At 52.1% G+C, this 19723-nt stretch overlaps 1 protein-coding gene across 1 annotated transcript in view; it reads left to right on the top strand.

The window, feature by feature from the left end:
* LOC133357725 (protein furry homolog) overlaps nucleotides 1–5542 on the top strand; it is a 73840-nt gene extending 68298 nt beyond the window's left edge. The window contains exon 25 of the mRNA XM_061575820.1: nucleotides 667–5542. Within this exon, the coding sequence (XP_061431804.1) occupies nucleotides 667–1321 (655 nt within the window). The 3' untranslated portion in view covers nucleotides 1322–5542. The remainder of the gene's footprint in view (nucleotides 1–666) is intronic.
* The last annotated feature ends 14181 nt before the right edge of the window (nucleotides 5543–19723 follow it).

Raw genomic sequence — 19723 nt, 5'->3', positions numbered from 1 at the left:
TCCACCACCACTACCACCTCCATCACCACCACAACTACCACCTCCATCACCACTACAACTACCACCTCCATCACCACTACAACTACCACCTCCATCACCACTACAACTACCTCCTCCACTACAACTACCACCTCCACCACCACTACCACCTCCATCACCACCACAACTACCTCCTCCATCACCACTACAACTACCTCCTCCACCACCACTACAACTACCACCTCCACCACCACTACCACCTCCATCACCACCACAACTACCTCCTCCATCACCACTACAACTACCACCTCCACCACCACTACCACCTCCATCACCACCACAACTACCTCCTCCACCACCACTACAACTACCACCTCCACCACCACTACCACCTCCATCACCATCACAACTACCTCCACCACCACCACCTCCTCCATCACCACTACCACCTCCATCACCACTACAACTACCTCCTCCACCACCACCTCCTCTACCACTACCACCTCAATCACCACCACAACTTCCTCCTCCACCACCACTACAACTACCTCCATCACCCCCTCCACCACCACCACCACTACCTCCTCCATCACCACCACCACTACCTCCTCCACCACCACCACAACTACTTCCTCCACCACCACCACCACGTCTCCCCTGACCGTGTGTGTCTGTGCGCGTGTGCAGGGCCACGTGGCCTGCCGACGTGTTCGGCGCTCCGGACGACGACGAGGTGGTGACGCTGCTCGGCATGCGCTTCCGCCACGCCACGCTGGGCCAGGCCGGAGCCTTTGCGCTGGCGCCGGTGTCGGCGTCGCCGGCGTCGTCGTCTTCGGCGGTATCGGCAGCGTCGCCCGGTGACCCGGCTCACCTCGCCTGCGCCAACCTCATGCAGCTCAACATGCACGTGCAAGAGGCACTGCGTCACGTGCAGGCCTCTAGCTTCTACCCGCAGCAGCAGCAGCAGCGCCAGCAGCAGCAGCAGCAACAGCAACAGCAGCAATCCCATGAGCAGCAGCAGCAGCATGAACTGTATGAGTTACAGCAACAGCAATACCAGGAGCAGCAGCAGCAGCAGCAGCTGGAGTTGCATTATCAGCAGCAGCAGCAGCTGCAGCAGCATCATCAGGAGCAGCAGCAGCAGCAACAGGAAGAACAGGAGGAGGTCGTTTATCAACAGCATGATCAGCAGCAGAACGATCAGCAACAGCATGATCAACAGCAGCTGCAGCAGCAGCTGCAGCAGCAGCATCAGCTTCATGATGATGTTGTTCAACAACACCAGCAGCATCAGCAGGAAGATGATGATCGTGCGACGGAGATGGTGGGAGAAGATTTGTAGTAACGCTGTACCAAGCGAGCGCTGGCTTACAGCTGCAGCAGCAGCAGCAGCTACGGCTGCAGTAGCAGCAGCAGCAGCAGCAGTAGATGTAGTATCTGCAGCAACAGCGGGAGATTTCATTATCAGCAGCAACTGGAAGAACTTATATTGACAGAGATGTTTGGAGAAGCTTCAGTAATGCTGTTAAAAATCTAGCTTCATACCTGCAGCATCATCAGCAGCATCATCATCATCAGCAACAACAGCAGCAGCAGCTTCATCTCCAGCATCATCAGCATTATAAGAAGCATCATTGTCAGCAGAAAGCTTAATCATAACGAGCTGCAGCTGTAGCAGATTCAACATCATCAGCAGCAGCAGCAGCATCAGCGGAAAGCTTCATCATCACCATCATCAGCGACAGAAGCTTCAATAGCAGGAGCATTTAAACAAGCTTCGTCGATCGATTGTTTTATTGAGAGGTATACGCACTGAACCGCAAAGCCGAGCAAAAATAATTTAACGAAATAATTTATCTCATTTTTTTCACATCGGTAACTTTCGTTCACACTCTATCCCCGGCTCCGCTGTCAAAGTCGCGTCGTCGCGACAAATATCCTCCGTGCAGACCCTCTCTCGCCGATTAGTGCGTTGGAAAACGGCCCGCACAAGCGGATATTACAGAGCTAACGTCTGAGATCTCCTTCAAGTGACGCTCCGGTCCATGCACAGAACGACCCGCAGAAGCGGATATCACAGAGCTAACGTCTAAGATCTCCTTCAAGTGACGCTCCGGTCCACGCACAGAACGACCCGCAGAAGCGGATATCACAGAGCTAACGTCTGAGATCTCCTTCAAGTGACGCTCCGGTCCACGCACAGAACGACCCGCAGAAGCGGATATCACAGAGCTAACGTCTAAGATCTCCTTCAAGTGACGCTCCGGTCCACGCACAGAACGACCCGCAGAAGCGGATATCACAGAGCTAACCTCTGAGATCTCCTTCAAGTGACGCTCCGGTCCACGCACAGAACGACCCGCAGAAGCGGATATCACAGAGCTAACCTCTGAGATCTCCTTCAAGTGACGCTCCGGTCCACGCACAGAACGACCCGCAGAAGCGGATATCACAGAGCTAACGTCTGAGATCTCCTTCAAGTGACGCTCCGGTCCACGCACAGAACGACCCGCAGAAGCGGATATCACAGAGCTAACCTCTGAGATCTCCTTCAAGTGACGCTCCGGTCCACGCACAAAACGGCCCGCAGAAGCGGATATCACAGAGCTAACCTCTGAGATCTCCTTCAAGTGACGCTCCGGTCCACGCACAGAACGACCCGCAGAAGCGGATATCACAGAGCTAACGTCTGAGATCTCTTTCAAGTGACGCTCCGGTCCACGCACAGAACGACCCGCAGAAGCGGATATCACAGAGAGCTAACGTCTGAACATTTTAGCGGCACGTCTTTTAATCGCTCGGTCAACGTCGACCGAGATGACACCGTTTAGCTCGCGACGCTTGAGGAACCGAGTTTTTAATCGCAACTCGGCGACCGTGACCCGGATTCGAACCCAGGTCCTCAGCGGTTACCGGCTCTGAGTCGCTTGACCTCCGAGCCACCCGGCCGCGTCAGAATAATATGAATGAACTGAACTGCAGTTAACTAAACAAAACAAAAATACATTTTACCAGGTAAGGCCCAACTGACCTACTACGTAGCCATTTATCAAAAGCGACCTGGCTCTCACAAATGATAACGGAGTTGCTTATTATCATCATTATCATCATCATCATTATCATCATTACCGCATGGACATTTATAGCAGCAGTCGAATATTCTGAACGCGAGTTTATAAATGTGGAGGGGGTATAAGACCGGAGGACCCGAAGAAAAATCCACGCCAACACAGAGAGAGTGAGACACGCAAACTCCAAATGTACAGCAGCAGGCGTCAGGGTCGAGATCAAACCCACGACCTCCTGTATATCAGACGAGGTAGTTAACATCTCCTAGCCACCGTGATGATGATGAGAGAGAGAGACACGCAAACTCCAAATATGCAGCAGCAGGCGTCAGGGTCGGAATCAAACCCACGGACCCCTTGCGTACCAGGCGAGGTAGTTAATATTTCCTAGCCACCATCACGCCCCCCGCCCACCCCCCATCTTATTAAAATTTAAATCTAAAACCTCGTTATTGTGCAACTAACTACACACGCAGGGCGCGTGGGGGGGGGGGGACCCTTTTTGCCGGCAGACGCCAAATTGGACGCAGCAGCAGCGGCGGCGGCGGTCAAAGCGGCAAGAGCAGCAGCCAGAACCGGCGCTGCCATCAATTGCCCGTGCTCCAGAGGTCGCAAACGGGTTTTGATTCCTTACCCGTACCCGGCCGCACCAGGGTCGCAAACGGGTACCCGTACCCGTACCCGGCCGTACCCGTACCCTACCCATACCCGGCCGGGTACGGGTAGGGTACGGGTACGGGTACCCGATTGCGACCTCTGGGATGAAGCCATGTTGCAGGCGCGGGTGGGTTGATTCTAGGAACTTGAATTGTGAGAAGAGACAAGACGTTGGGAAATGAGTGACAAACGGTGACTCACCAGTGACTCACGGCCTACCCGTACCCGGCCGCACCAGGGTCACAAATGGGTACCCGTACCCGGCCGGGTAGCCGGGTATCGGGTAGGGTACGGGTATCGGGTACCCGGTTGCGACCTCTGCCGTTCCTCCTGTCGTCCCTGTACCGCGAGTGTTTCACTTCTTGACGTGAGAAGGACACTGGAGTGCCCCCCCCCCTGCGCGCACGAGGAGAGGGATCGTAACACTGATGAATCCCCCTTCACAGATGGACGTCGGGCCCCCCCTTGCCTCTCCCGCCATCGTCTCACTGCCAAGCCGGGGAGATGTGGCAACCTCGGCTCCCGCGTGTTAGGGGAGCGGAGAGAGGGTTTGATTTGTACGTGATCCACCACCACCACCCCCCTCCTCACTGCCTCCACGGTGCAGAGTTGGGAGGCAAAGTGCGGCACAGCCACCGTCGCTGATGATGATGCCGATGATGATGATGATGCCGATGACGCTGATGACGATGCTGCAGATGATGATGATGCTGATGATGATGCCGATGACGATGCTGCCGATGATGATGATGCTGATGACGCTGATGAAGATGCTGCCACCGATGATGGTGATGATGATACCGATGGCGATGCTGCTGATGATGCTGATGCTGATGACGATGCTGCCGATGATGATGATTCCGATAGCGATGCTGCCGATGATGCTGCCGATGCTGATGACGATGCTGCCGATGATGATGCTGCCAATGATAATGACGATGATATCGATGATGATGCTGCCAATGACGACGCTGCCGCAGAACGCTTATCGCCCATCGTCAGCCGTCGCCAGGAGATTGAAACGCAAGGAGCGGAGGATTAACGGAGGCGCGACGAAAAACGTGGAACTCGCTGTGTTAGGAGCCACGGTGCAACACGGCCACCGTCGCTGATGCCGCCGATGCCGATGATGCCGATGATGCCGCCGATGATGACGCTGCCGCAGAACGCTTATCGCCCATCGTCAGCTGTCGCGACGGGATTGAAACGCAAGGAGCGGAGGATTAGCGGACGCGCGACGAAAACTTGGGAGCTCGCCGAAGAGAGATGATCGCAAGGAGGAGCGAGATTGCGAGCTGAGAGCGGAGCGAGCGAGAGAGAGACACTCGGACCAAAACCCTTTGGGAAAACTCCCTGCATTGACGAGCTGACGCAAGTTGACGGGCTTCCCGCTCCGATCGATCGGTCGATGGGAAAGTTGGGAACGTTCGTAATGACGATTTATATTTTTTGGGGGGCGGTGGGAGAGTGGGGGGGGGGGGGCGATTCTCGGTGTTTTGAAAACGCTCGCCGCGTCACCGCGCTCGGACGAGCCTCTGGCCACCGCCGGCGGTACAAAACGAAGAGCACTTGCATCAGGCCAAGGGCCTCCTCCTCCTGTTCTCGCCCCGTGAGGTGTGACGCTCTCGCGCGTAATTCTCTCGCTGAGAGCGCCGAGAGGAGGAGAGTGGGGGCTTCGCGCCCCAATAGTTTCTTCCGGCGGCGTTCTGACGTCTTTTTTTTTGTGGTCTCTGAAACAGAGAAGTTAATGACGATGTCGTGTTATTGTAACGTAATTGTTTTTTTTTTGCCGTTACCTTGCTCACGAGATTTACGCAAACGCGTCATTTTAGTTGCGGGGGGGGGGTCTGCGGTGCGGTGGGTGTGGTGAGTTGGGTGTGTGGATGCGGTGGGTGTGTGGGTGGGTGTGTGGGTGGGTGGGTGTGTGCGGTGGGTGGGGATGGTGGGTGTGTGGGTGCAGTGGGTGGGTGTGTGGGTGGGTGTGTGGGTCCGGTGGGTGTGTGGGTGCAGTGGGTGGGTGTGTGGCTGTGTGGGTGTGTGGGTGTGTGGGTGCAGTGGGTGCAGTGGGTGGGTGTGTGGGTGCGGTGGGTGTGTGGGTGCGGTGGGTGTGTGGGTGGGTGTGTATGTGGGTGGGTTGTTTGGGTGGGTGGGTGTGTGGGTGCGGTGGGTGGGTGGGTGTGTGCGGTGGGTGTGTGGGTGGGTGGGTGTGTGGGTGGGTGTGTATGTGGGTGGGTTGTTTGGGTGGGTGGGTGGGTGTGTGGGTGCGGTGGGTGTGTGGGTGCGGTGGGTGTGTGGGTGCGGTGGGTGTGTGGGTGTGGTGGGTGTCTGCGGTGTGTGTGGGTGCGGTGGGTGTGTGGGTGTATCTGTCAATCCAGTGGGGAGCGGTGGTGCAGCGGTTAGCGCTACGCTGCGCTACGAACCCGGCGACTAGAGTTTGATGCCCGTTCACGGCCAACACCGGCCGACAATTATCTCAATCGGTCCTGACCCTCCCCTAGGTCGACTCGGCCTCAAATGAGTACCCGGTGTGTGTTAAACATCACCACTGGGGAGACAAAGGCGGCCGGGCGTGGTGTTGGCCACCCACCCCCTCTTGAGCAGCGCCATCCCTCATAGGTGCTCGCTAACAGCACTTGCCCCAACAGTCTGTTTCAGTGCTACACGGCGGGGGATCTTTGTCTTCGTGTCAATCCATTCCACGCAGGGATTTGAGTTTCTCAATCCGTCGTGTCCCGGGTTTTAAGGATATTTTCGCCGGCGAGCGGCCAAAAGCGGCGTGACACTGGCCGACCGCCTCTGCCGCGGACCGACCGCTTAGCCGAGGGCTCGGAGAGTCAGTGGGGCCCTGTAGTCACAGCAGCAGCAGCAGCATTAGCAGCGTGTCGCATCACAAGCTGTAGCAGCATTAGCAGCAACAGCGTCTTGCATCACAACCTCAAGCTGGGGCAGGATTAGCAGCAGCAGTGTCTTGCATCACAACCTCAAGTTGTAGCAGCAGTAGCAGCAACAGCGTCTTGCATCAGAACCACAAGCTGTAGCAGGATTAGCAGCAGCAGTGTCTTGCATCACAACCTCAAGTTGTAGCAGCAGTAGCAGCAGCAGCGTCTTGCATCAGAACCACAAGCTGTAGCAGGATTAGCAGCAGCAGTGTCTTGCATCACAACCTCAAGCTGGGGCAGCATTAGCAGCAGCAGCAGCAACAGCGTCTTGCATCACAAGCTGTAGCAGCAGTAGCAGCAGCAGCGTCTTGCATCACAACCTCAAGTTGTAGCAGCAGTAGCAGCAGTAGCAGCGTCTTGCATCACAACCTGAAGCTGTAGCAGCAGTAGCAGCAGCAGTGTCTTGCATCACAGCCACAAGCTGTAGCAGCAGTGTCTTGCATCACAGCCACAAGCTGTAGCAGCAGTAGCAGCAGCAGTGTCTTGCATCACAGCCACAAGCTGTAGCAGCAGTAGCATCTTGCATCACAGCCACAGCTGTAGCAGCAGTAGCAGCAGCAGTGTCTTGCATCACAGCCACAAGCTGTAGCAACAGTAGCAGCAGCAGTGTCTTGCATCACAGCCACAAGCTGTATCAGCATTAGCAGCAGCCGTGTCTTGCATCACAGCCACAAGCTGTAGCAGCAGTGTCTTGCATCACAGCCACAGCTGTAGCAGCAGTAGCAGCAGCAGTAGCAGCAGCATCTTGCATCACAACCTCAAGCTGTAGCAGCATTAGCAGCAGCAGTCTTGCATCACAACCTCAAGCTGTAGCAGGATTAGCAGCAGCGTCTTGCATCACAGCTACAGCTGTAGCAGCAGTAGCAGCAGCGTCTTGCATCACAGCTACAGCAGTAGCAGCAGCGTCTTGCATCACATCCACAGCTGTAGCAGCAGTGTCTTGCATCACAGCCACAAGCTGTAGCAGGATTAGCAGCAGCGTCTTGCATCACAGCCACAAGTTGTAGCAGCAGTAGCAGCAGCAGCATCTTGCATCAAACCATAGCTGTAGCAGGATTAGCAGCAAGCAGCAGCAGCTGATTGTACATTAAGTTGTTGCTACTGCATCATCATCAGCAGCAGCTTCTTGCATCACAACCTCAAGCTGTGGCAGGATTAGCAGCAAGCAGCAGCAGCTGATTGTACATTAAGTGGCTGCTACTGCATCATCAGCAGCAGCAACAGCTGTCCGGTTGACACGGCCATATCGGGTGTCCCGTTCACTCGCCTGATAAAAGACTGCCGCCTTTACACGCGAGGCGGTGGCTGGGGCGACGGGGTCTTGGTGAAATGTTGCAGAAGGCTTCTTGTCAGCGAGCTAGAAGCCACCGCCATCACACGAACTCCGCTCATCATCCTCGCAGCCACGCGGCTTGGCCGTCTGGAACGCTCTCTTACTTCCTTTCCGATGTTGGGAAGTCAGTGGGGGGAGCTAGGCACTTTGATAACACTAACGCAATTTTTGTTACCGGGTAGTAAGTGTTATTTCGTAATTGCTTATGGCTAAAGAGTCTAGGAAATGGCTATTATTCGCCACAAACTTTGTTTTTGTGACCAGGACGGTGATATTTTGAAATGTATCTGTTTTCAATGAGAAAACGGCCGAATTTGAGTCTTTTCGTTCACACAAAGTCAGAAAAAAACAACCTATCAATCAAAATTGACATGTATTTATACTAAAGTAATACAAACATGACTACAAAATATTTATAAGTGAGTAGTTTTTCACTTTCACAAATCAGACCCCAAATGTCATCTCCCATCATGGTCTCGTTATACTGTCCTTGGTAGCGGCGTTCAAAGTCCAGCATATCCTGGTGGAAGCGTTCGCCTTGCTCCTCCGAGTACGCTCCCCATGTTCTCCTTGAATTTATCAAGATGACCATCAAGGATATGGAGTTTGAGGGACATCCCACAGCCCATTATGCCATAGTTCTTCACCAGTCTCAACTAGCCCCACATATTTCGATTTAAAGTTTCTTTCGTGACTGCAGGAATTCATCTTCTTGGTTCTTTCGGTAAAGTCACGACGTAGAAGGGAAGTAATAAAATAATAAAAATAAAACATAATAAAATGATTCTCACGACGTTTCGGCCACAACGCAAGCAGCCGTCCTCAGGTGAAGAACAGGTCTGTCGGGGAGACAGAGTCAGACTCTGTAGCCGAAACGTCGTGAGAATGATTTTATTACGTTTTATTTTTATTATTTTATTACTTCCCTTCTACGTGACTTTACCGAAAGAACCAAGAAGACAGCTCCACACAGTTTTCGACCTTGTGATTGCCCAGGAAGCCACGAACCACTGCGACAAAGCTGTCCCAAGCTGCTTTTTCCTTACTAGTGAGCTTCTTGGGAAATTAATTTCACTTCAGGATCTTCTTTATCTGTGGTCCGACGAAGACAATTTTTTTTTGCATTGCTCGCAGGTGAAATGCCATGCCCAGAGTTTGTCTTGATCACCAACAGGCATGCAGAAATATGTCTTGTATGCCTCACACATCTTAGCAGATGCTTCCACAGAGTACTTTTTCGCTCTTGGCTTGATAAATTGGCCACAGACATAGCTACACGCGTCTGCCGGATGCTTGCAGCCTCTTGATGCCATCTCAGAAAAATGCAGATATGTATCCACTTAAGCAGCTGGAACTAAACTGAACTGATGGGCTTAATGCCCCTGTATTTATACTCCTATTTATATTAGTGGAAAGTTCTAGAATGTTCTAGAAGTTACTCCCAAGTTTACTCGGCACTGAATCTATCCGGAATGTTCTGGAAAATAGGTAAATTTCTAAATATCACTGTCCTGGTCACAAAAGCAAAGTTGGTGGAGAATAGTAATAGCCATCTTCTCTACTTTTGAGGCATAAGCAATTACGAAATAACACTTACTACCCATGAACTAAAAACAACTGTTACACAGTGTACAATCTTCTAGATTGACTCACACTCATCTCTTTGGAACTTCTGTTTTGTGTTTTAGTTTGCTGTTCTTACTCCGCACCGCCGACTATCGTGGTTGACGATACGTGCATTGCGAGAGGAGTTCAACGTGCACGTTACGTAGGTAGACACCACACACAGTAGCATCGTCGTCGTCATCATCATCATCGCCGCACATCATCAGACAGGAGGTGATAGTGACTTTGTGAGAGCACGCTCTGTCTGAGTGTTTGAGAAAGCACAAGATGCAAACTCCGCTGGAATTGACACAACATACATACAGGCAAGCTTACAGGCAGGCATACAGACAGGCAGGCATACAGGCAGGCAGACAGGCAGGCAGACAGACAGACCTACAGACAGGCAGACAGGCAGGCAGACAGACAGACTGACAGGCAGACAGACAGACAGATAGGCAGACAGACAGGCAGATAGACAGACAGGCAGACAGACATGCAGACAGACATACAGAGAGACATACAGACAGGCATACATACAGACAGACATACAGATATACAGACAGACAGGCAGACAGACATACAGACAGAGCGAGGCGTGTACGTGTACAGCTCCAGTTTTTTTATTCCACCAAAAACTTCGCAGTGTCACTTCCCCTACCCTGCAACTTCGCCATTCCACTGACACATTCCTCTCTCTACGTGCGTTTAGCGACGTCTCTGTACGAGTCTTGAGAAAGATTCAGTCCCTCTGCACCGACCCCCTCTCCACTGACCCCTCTACACCGACCCAGGTTTTTTAGGAGAAACCTTTGCCCACCGTCGGATGTCGCCTATTGAATTCGCGCCAAGTTAGTTTTTATTTTATTTTTAGTTTCTTTACCGTTATTTTTTGTATTTCAAAGTTCGACGACAGTATTTGTATTTGAGAATTGTGGCCAATTCGCAAGCCGCTGCCGTGTGAGTGTTACGTGCGTGTCCCCCTGAGCTATGCCCCCCCCCCTCCCTCCTCTAGGTCGACTCGGCCTTAATCGGCATTGGGGAGACAAACGCGGCCGTGCCGGCCTCAATAGGAGCTCGCAAACAGCGCGAAGGGGATGGGTTTGTGTGTTTGCGTGCGCCCCCCAAATCCGATCGGCAGCATGCGACTCAGTTGAGTGCAACTCGGTTGGCGGCAATTTGGTTGCGTGCAACTCGGTTGCGTGCACTTTGGTTGCGTGCAACTCGGTTGCGTGCAATTTGGTTGCGTGCAACTCAGTTGCCGGCAACTCGGTTGCGTGCAACTCAGTTGCAGGCACTTTGGTTGCATGCAATTCAGTTGCGTGCAATTCAGTTGCGTGCAATTTGGTTGCGTGCAACTCGGTTGCGTGCAACTCAGTTGCCGGCAACTCGGTTGCATGAAACTCAGTTGCGTGCAATTTGGTTGCGTGCAATTTGGTTGCGTGCAATTCGGTTGCGTGCAACTCAGTTGCGCGAGTCCTTGGTAACCCGGTTCGTTACAGCCGGATCGGTGGCCAGAGGCCTTGACCCCCCGTACCCCCCCCCACTGCCCCCCCCCCCTGCCCCCCTCCTGCCCCCTCCTGCCCCCCCCCCCCCCCTGCCACGGTCAGAAGTTTCCCGAGTTCAGTGCCCGGTCCAATCGGTCACTCCATCATCACTCCACCACCCCCATCATCACTCCACCACCATCATCACCACTCCTCCAACCCATCATCACTCCACCCCCCGGCAGGTTGGTTAAAGCGAGAGTTTTGTGACCGCTTTGTGGGGAGAGGGGGGGGAGGGCATCCAATTGGCGAGGCTGGTTTCCCTGCCATATGAATGCGGAAAGTCCTTGGGGTTTTGTTGTTGTTGCTGTTACTGACAGCCCAACGTGCGTTTGAGCGGAAGTACACTTTACACGTTGATGTTTGTGTTATAATTGTGTTTAAAAATACATGTATCGTCATTGTCACAAAGTAGGGCTGAGCGATTTGAGAAAAAAATATCTAATTTAGATTTTTCTCACAGATATTGCGGTTTGATTTGCGATGAAATGTTTTTTAAGTAAAGCTTCAGTTTCTCATATTCACTGTGTAATAGATTTGAAACATGTGATGCAGCATTTACTACACGATACCATGAAAATATGCGATAAAATGTTTTTAAGTCAAGCGTCAGTTCCCTTATTCACTGTGTAATAGATTTAAAACAGGTGAAGGTTCTTCACCTGAGGACGGCTGCTTGCGTTGTGGCCGAAACGTCGTGAGAATTGTATTGTTTTATTTTTATTATTTTATTATTTCCCTTCTACGTGACTTTACCGAAAGAACCAAGAAGATGAATCCCTGCAGTCACGAAAGAAGCTTTAAATCGAAAAATGTGATGGAGCATTACCACAGAGATACCATCAAAATATGAACTGCTCTATAGATTGCAATGCAAGGATGATAACTCAAAAGATATGAATTGCTTCCAACATGGTTTTATAAAAATGGTTTAATTGAAATAGAACTATCAAACATAGAACAATTGTTAAGTTAAATAAAGTTATAATAATAAAATCATAAAAACAATTCCAATAAGGGAGTAACAGGACTTTTCAAATCGCTAAAAATCGCACCCTTTACGATTTGCTAAACGCATTGTTACAAATTGCGATATCGATTTGAAATCGATTAATCGTTCAGCCCTGTGACACAAAGCTGCTCGTGCCCCTCCCGTAGGTTGAATAAGTTTAACCCGTAAAAACAAAGTTTTTCACTATAAATCCTTTATATGCGTGGCGGCTAAAGTCCTCTCGTCCTCTGGCTTGAGATGGCTGCCACCTATGGGTCAGATGATTGCATTGCACCATTAAGCAATTGGTAATTAAATATAATTTTTTGTGCTAAAAAGTGTCAAATTTTGGAAAAAAATTTGTCACGAACATTAATTGTCACGCACAACGAGTCTGTGTGGAAAATGTCAGCTCTATTGGATCACGGGAAGTGGGTTAAAAAACGACCGAAAGATTTGCACGGTCCTAAGCAAGCAAGCACGCAAGTGAACTTAATATAAAGGATTTAAACATAAAATGAAACATTTATTTTGTTTTATTTAATGTTTCTACTCTACGTGACTTTACCGAAAGAACCAACGCGTATGGATTCCTGCAGTCACGAAAGTTTGAAATCACAAGAGGGAGACCCCCTCACCAGGACACTGCACGTGTTGTGCTGGTGACGTGATTAGCGATGCCCCCGCCTGTCGTAAGAATATTTACGGCCGAGAAGATCGTCCTAATCAACCACGCCACCCACCACCACCATCATCACCTCTTCCACCATCATCATCATCTCCTCAACCACCATCATCTCCTCCACCACCATCATCATCACCTCCACCATCATCATCTCCTCCACCACCATCATCATCACCTCCACCACCACCATCATCTTTTCACCATCATCTCCTCCACCATCATCATCATCTCCTCCACCACCATCATCATCTCCACCATCATCACCTCCATCACCACCACCATCACATCCACCACCACCATCACCTCCACCACCATAATTTCCACCACCACCATAATTTCCACCACCACCATCATCACCTCCACCACCGTCATCATTTCCACCACCACCATCATCTCCTCCACCACTACCATCACCTCCACCACCATCACCTCCACCACCGTCATCATTTCCACCACCACCATCATCTCCTCCACCACTACCATCACCTCCACCATCATCACCTCCACCACCACCATCATCACCTCCTCCACCACCATCATCATCACCACCACCATCACCTCCACCACCATAAAGACGACATTTTCACTGCCCCCCCCCCTCCCCCTGAGTCACTGTCGCAAACCGAGAATCGGTTTGGTCGCGTCGTAAAGCGGGTCGCCACCGTCGTAAATCGATGTGCCATCGTGTTGACGTGAATGCGAAACCCCTCCGTCGTAAACCGGGGACGGGGGGATCACCCCCCCCCCCCCTCCTCACCGGCCACGTGACCGCCATGTGCAGAGTCAACTCAGAATTCGCGCAGCTTAAAGGAGGTCGTTATTGTTGTTATATTTTTAACAATATTGTTATATTATTAATATTGTTCTATTAATATTGTATTATTAATAATATTGTTGATAATATGATTGTTATATGGTTCATAATATTATCGTTGTATTGTGAATAATATTTTTGTATTATTAATATTGTTCTTAATAATATTGTAATAAAATAATTGAAATTCATATTTTATTAATATTATATCATTCATAGTATTGCTATTATGTTACTGTTATTATATTATTAATATCATTGTCTTAATAATATTATTGTTGCAATGTTAATATTATTAATGTTTTTCTTGGTTCTTTCGGTAAAGTCACGTAGAAGGGAAATAATAAAACGTAATACAATTATTTTATTATATTACTTTATTATATTATTTTATTATGCTTTATTATTGTATTACTTCCCTTCTACGTGACTTTACCGAAAGAACCAAGAAGATGAATCCTTGCAGTCACGAAAGCTTTGAATCGAAATTATTGTCGTTTTTCCCCGTCTGCTCTGTTTAACCATTCCTCTCTCTCGCCACCGACGGATTTTATTTTTTTTAATTCCTGGCGGGTTAATTTTTTTTTCACCTTTCAGCGCTGAGCTAGGCGTAGTAATTTATTGTGATTTGTAAAATAAACTCCGCCGACTCTGCTTGTGAAGGGACCTCGTTCCGCGTGCACGCCACCTCTCCTGCCCACTCCGCTGTCAAGATGACGCCGCCAGCAGCAGCAGTAGTATGTAGTCTCCCTGTCGCTGGTATTAAACCACCATGTTCGAACTCACGTGCCCTTTCTGGTTTATTATCATGTGCGGCGTGTGTGTGTGTGTGTGTGCACGGTGGTGAGATGTTGACTACCTCGCGTGGTACACAGGAGGTCGTGGGTTCAATCCCGAACCTGACAGCCGCTGTATATTTGGAGTTTGCGTGTCTCTCTCTCTCCGTGGTGAGATGTTAACTACCTCGCCTGGTATACAGGAGGTCGTGGGTTCGATTCCGACCCTGACGATGCCTGCTGTATATTTGGAGTTTGCGTGTCTCTCTCTCTCTCCGTGATCACATGGTGAGATGTTAACTACATTGCCTGGTCTACAGGAGGTCGTGGGTTCTATCCCGACCCTGACGATGCCTGCTGTATATTTGGAGTTTGCGTGTCTTTCTTTTCGTGGTGAGATGTTAACTACATTGCCTGGTATGCAGGAGGTCGTGGGTTCTATTCCGACCCTGATACCTGTATATTTGGAGTTTGCGTGTCTCTCTCTCTACGTGGTGAGATGTTGACTACCTCGCCTGGTATGCAGGAGGTCGTGGGTTCGATCCCGACCCTGACGATGCCTGCTGCTGTATATTTGGAGTTTGCGTGTTTGCGAGTTTTAATTTACGAAGCCGTTCGTTAACAAACTCAATCTTCTCAACCATGATTTGTACTTACATCAGTAGTGTTTGGCAAAGAGATTCCGTGTATCGTGGTTATATTTTTGGACTATCCGCGATTTTGAATTATCTGCAGCAATCTCCCCCCCTCGCCTCCCCCCTGTCATTGGCGCTGAAAATCGAATAGGCGACTGCGGTTAATGCTGTAGAGCTCAGTGGTGACCTTACCTGGTAAACATAAATAAGAATAGTTAATAGATTTTTTTTTTAATATAACAAAAAGAAGAACTCGGAACAGCTGCCGCGCGATACAAGCGAGTCGGGCGCCAAGCGGCGAGAGGAATCATCACACAGCACACACAGCACATACACACAGCACACACGCAGCACACACACACAGCACACACAGTACACAGCACACACACACAGCACACACACACAGCATACACACACAGCATACACACACAGCATAAACACACACCCAGCATACACACACAGCATACACACACACACAGCATACACACACACACAGCATACACACAGCATACACACACAGCATACACACACACACAGCACACACAGTACACAGCACACACACACAGCACACACACAGCACACACACAGCACACACAGTACACAGCACACACACACAGCACACACAGTACACAGCACACACACACAGCACACACACACAGCATACACACACAGCATACACACACACACAGCATACACACACACACACACAGCATACACACACAGCATACACACACACACAGCATACACACACAGCATACACACACACACAGCATACACACACACAGCATACACACACACAGCATACACACAGCACACACAGCACACACAGCACACACACACAGCACACACACAGAGCGCACACACAGAGCACACACACAGCACACACACACACAGCACATACACACACAGCACACACACACACAGCACATACACACACAGTACACACACACACACAGCACATACACACACAGTACACACACACAGCACACACACACCACACACACACAGCACACACACACACAGCACGCGATCGTGTTGCTGTTCATTCCTCGGGTTCATCCCGTTGGCTCAAGAACATTTTATTGATTCACGCGGTTCGCATGCACAGGAACAACAACAACAGCAGCAACAACAACAGCAGCATCATCAGCAACACCATCATGGGTAGTAACAGCAACAAGGTTGGGGGGGTGGTTTGTTGATGCGGGTCCCTGCGGTGATAGGAGGAGCGAGCGAGCGGGTCACCGCCACGCGGGGCTACAGGAGGCGACCGGTCGACTCACTGAAACCATCCCGGGGGGCACGGGGGTGGGGAGAGAGTGTGGGGTGGCACGGGGGGTGGTGGGGAGAGGGGGGGGGAGAGTGGGGGGCACCGGGGGGGAGAGAGTGTGGGGGGCACGGGGGGTGGTGGGGAGAGGGGGGGGGAGAGTGGGGGGCACGGGGGGGGAGAGAGTGTGGGGTGGCACAGGGGGTGGTGGGGAGAGTGGGGAGCACGGGGGGGGAGAGAGTGTGGGGGGGCACGGGGGGTGGTGGGGAGAGAGTGGGGGGCACGGGGGGGGGAGAGAGTGTGGGGTGGCACAGGGGGTGGTGGGGAGAGTGGGGGGCACGGGGGGGGAGAGAGTGTGGGGGGGCACGGGGGGTGGTGGGGAGAGAGTGGGGGGCACGGGGGGGGAGAGAGTGTGGGGTGGCACAGGGGGTGGTGGGGAGAGGGGGGGGGAGAGTGGGGGGCACCGGGGGGGAGAGAGTGTGGGGGGCACGGGGGGTGGTGGGGGGCACGGGGGGTGGTGGGGAGAGAGTGGGGGGAGAGTGGGGGGCACGGGGGGGGAGAGAGTGTGGGGTGGCACAGGGGGTGGTGGGGAGAGTGGGGGGCACGGGGGGGGAGAGAGTGTGGGGGGGCACGGGGGGTGGTGGGGAGAGAGTGGGGGCACGGGGGGGGGGGAGAGAGTGTGGGGTGGCACAGGGGGTGGTGGGGAGAGTGGGGGGCACGGGGGGGGGAGAGTGTGGGGGGGCACGGGGGGTGGTGGGGAGAGAGTGGGGGGCACGGGGGGGGAGAGAGTGTGGGGTGGCACAGGGGGTGGTGGGGAGAGGGGGGGGGGAGAGTGGGGGGCACCGGGGGGGAGAGAGTGTGGGGGGCACGGGGGGTGGTGGGGAGAGAGTGGGGGGAGAGTGGGGGGCACGGGGGGGGAGAGAGTGTGGGGTGGCACAGGGGGTGGTGGGGAGAGTGGGGGGCACGGGGGGGGAGAGAGTGTGGGGGGGCACGGGGGGTGGTGGGGAGAGAGTGGGGGGCACGGGGGGGGGAGAGAGTGTGGGGTGGCACAGGGGGTGGTAGGGAGAGTGGGGGGCACGGGGGGGGAGAGAGTGTGGGGGGGCACGGGGGGTGGTGGGGAGAGAGTGGGGGGCACGGGGGGGGAGAGAGTGTGGGTGGCACAGGGGGTGGTGGGGAGAGGGGGGGGGAGAGTGGGGGGCACGGGGGGGGAGAGAGTGTGGGGGGGGCACGGGGGGTGGTGGGGAGAGAGTGGGGGGCACGGGGGGTGGGGAGTGGGGGGGGGCAGGGGGGATGGGGGAGAGTGGGGGGGGCACGGGGGGTGGTGGGGAGAGAGTGGGGGGGGGCACGCCCTACTAACACACCGCGCCTTCATTAGACCTTTGCCAGTACCAAATTATAGTAATAGGGTTTATCATGATATGTGTAGGTGCTTACCCCAAGCTCTCATTACTTTGATGGTGCGTTGTCTTTGAGCTGTGAACGCCTTTTGGCGTCCTCTGGTCCAGCACCAATTGAGACGAGGCTCAAAAGAAAGCTGTCTCTGGTGTGGACCAATCAACTTCAAGGACAATGCATACATTATCAGAGTTATGTTTTTTGTTTGCATTATGACTACAGGTATTGTGGTCTATGCAAACATGACTCCTTGTAAAAAGGTGTCAGTTTTGTTGCCAGATAGAATGGTAAAAAACCAATTATCATATTTTTACTGGCAAATGAGGTTCCAATGGTGGAACACACCTCCTGTTAGACCAAAGGACAGCCAACAGTTCGATCCCGACCTTGACGCGTGCCAAAAAGCGTCCTCTGGTTCTAACACCGTTTCGAGACGAGGCTCAAAAGAAAGCTGTCTCTGGTGTGGACCAATCAGTTTCAAGGACAATGCCACAGATATTATGCAATTACGCGATTCCTTGTAAAAAGGTTCCAGTTTTGTTGCCAGAAAAAAAGGGGAAAAACCCTATTATTATAACACGACACCTTACTAACGCATGTCTTACTAAAACGCAAGAACTTACTAACGCGTTATTCCTTACTCACACACAGCGCCTTACTAACTTTATAGCAATATCCGCCATTCGCCACTAAGTGCCGTTGACGTCACCACGGCGCCTGTGCCAGGCTAGGTGCACTTTGAGGCCACGTGAAGTTGTCGAAGGCTCGCTGCTAACGGGAGGTCACGGGACAGACCCAGCAGGTGCCACGGGTTGGCTGACTGAGATGACCTGCAGATGCACCACCAACTGTACCCCCTGCTGTGTCAATTTGATCTATTTTATCCGCCTGGCGTTCCGCTCATTGTTGTGAGCGTCGCTCCTCCGCCCTCCGTTGTTGCTGGAGGGCGACTGCCTCCAACTGCCCAGTAGCGTCTTTCACGAGCCTCCTCCTCCACAGAGGCCGATCTTGACACCGCTGATACCAGTCATCGGCAAGTCCACTCAGCTCCACGTCCTTCTGTACCAAATCACTCCATCTCTTCTCTAGCCCGTGCCGCGCCCGTTTAGCCCCCTCGATCCGGCATGCGGTGGCTGGGCATGCGGGCTACATGACCCAGCCAACGCAGCTTTGCCTGCCGGAGGAGCTCACCGATGGGACTTTGTCCAGATCTTTCAACGATTTGTGAGCGCCTCACACAATCCAGCCTGGTTAAATGTTTCTAACCGGCGAAGATGCTCCATTCGGGGGGTCCACGTTTCGCAAGCGTAGAGAAGGGAGGGAATGACCGTGGCCGAGAAGACCTGAAGCTTCGTGCGGAGCGACAGACCAGGTAGCTTCCACACAGCGTTACACAACCGATGAAAAGATATTGCCGCTCGACTGATTCGGAGTGAGACCTCCGCTGTCAAACTGGAACCGGTCATGAGCACACTGCCCAGGTATGGGAAACTCTCCACTCTCTCTACAACCGCCCCATCACCGATTGGGAGTTGTGGGGGTGGAGTGTCCTATGGTACAAAATACCCAGGCAGGTGCTTGGTTTTGGTGGGGCTGATGGTAAGGCCCCACCTCTTAGTGGCAATCTCCAGGTTCAGCAGCAGCGTATCCAACTCCTCCTCTGAGTGAGCAGCAATCACCAGATCGTCGGCATACAGAACGTGGTTGACCAATAGGTAGCCATCCCTTGACCGCACCCGGGCATCGATCAGCCTCACATCGTATCTGTACCAGATGGATATTCCACTAACATAAAACACCATCTTCTTGGTTATTTCGATAAAGTCACGTAGAATGGAAATAATAAAATAAGGGAAACATTTTTTTATTTTATTATTTCCATTCTACGTAGAATGTAAATAATAAAATAAATAGATCGTTATTTTCAGTTTTATTTTTATTATTTTATTATTTCCCTTCTACGTGACTTTACCGAAAGAACCAAGAAGATGAATCCCTGCAGTCACGAAAGCTTAAAAAAGTCGAAATTTAT

The sequence above is a fragment of the Lethenteron reissneri genome, chromosome 59, assembly GCF_015708825.2.
Source record: "Lethenteron reissneri isolate LAM-NWPU_2019-01 chromosome 59, ASM1570882v1, whole genome shotgun sequence".
Taxonomy (NCBI): domain Eukaryota; kingdom Metazoa; phylum Chordata; class Hyperoartia; order Petromyzontiformes; family Petromyzontidae; genus Lethenteron; species Lethenteron reissneri.
Note: the sequence above shows the minus strand (reverse complement) of the source record. Positions and strands in the feature narration are given on the sequence as shown.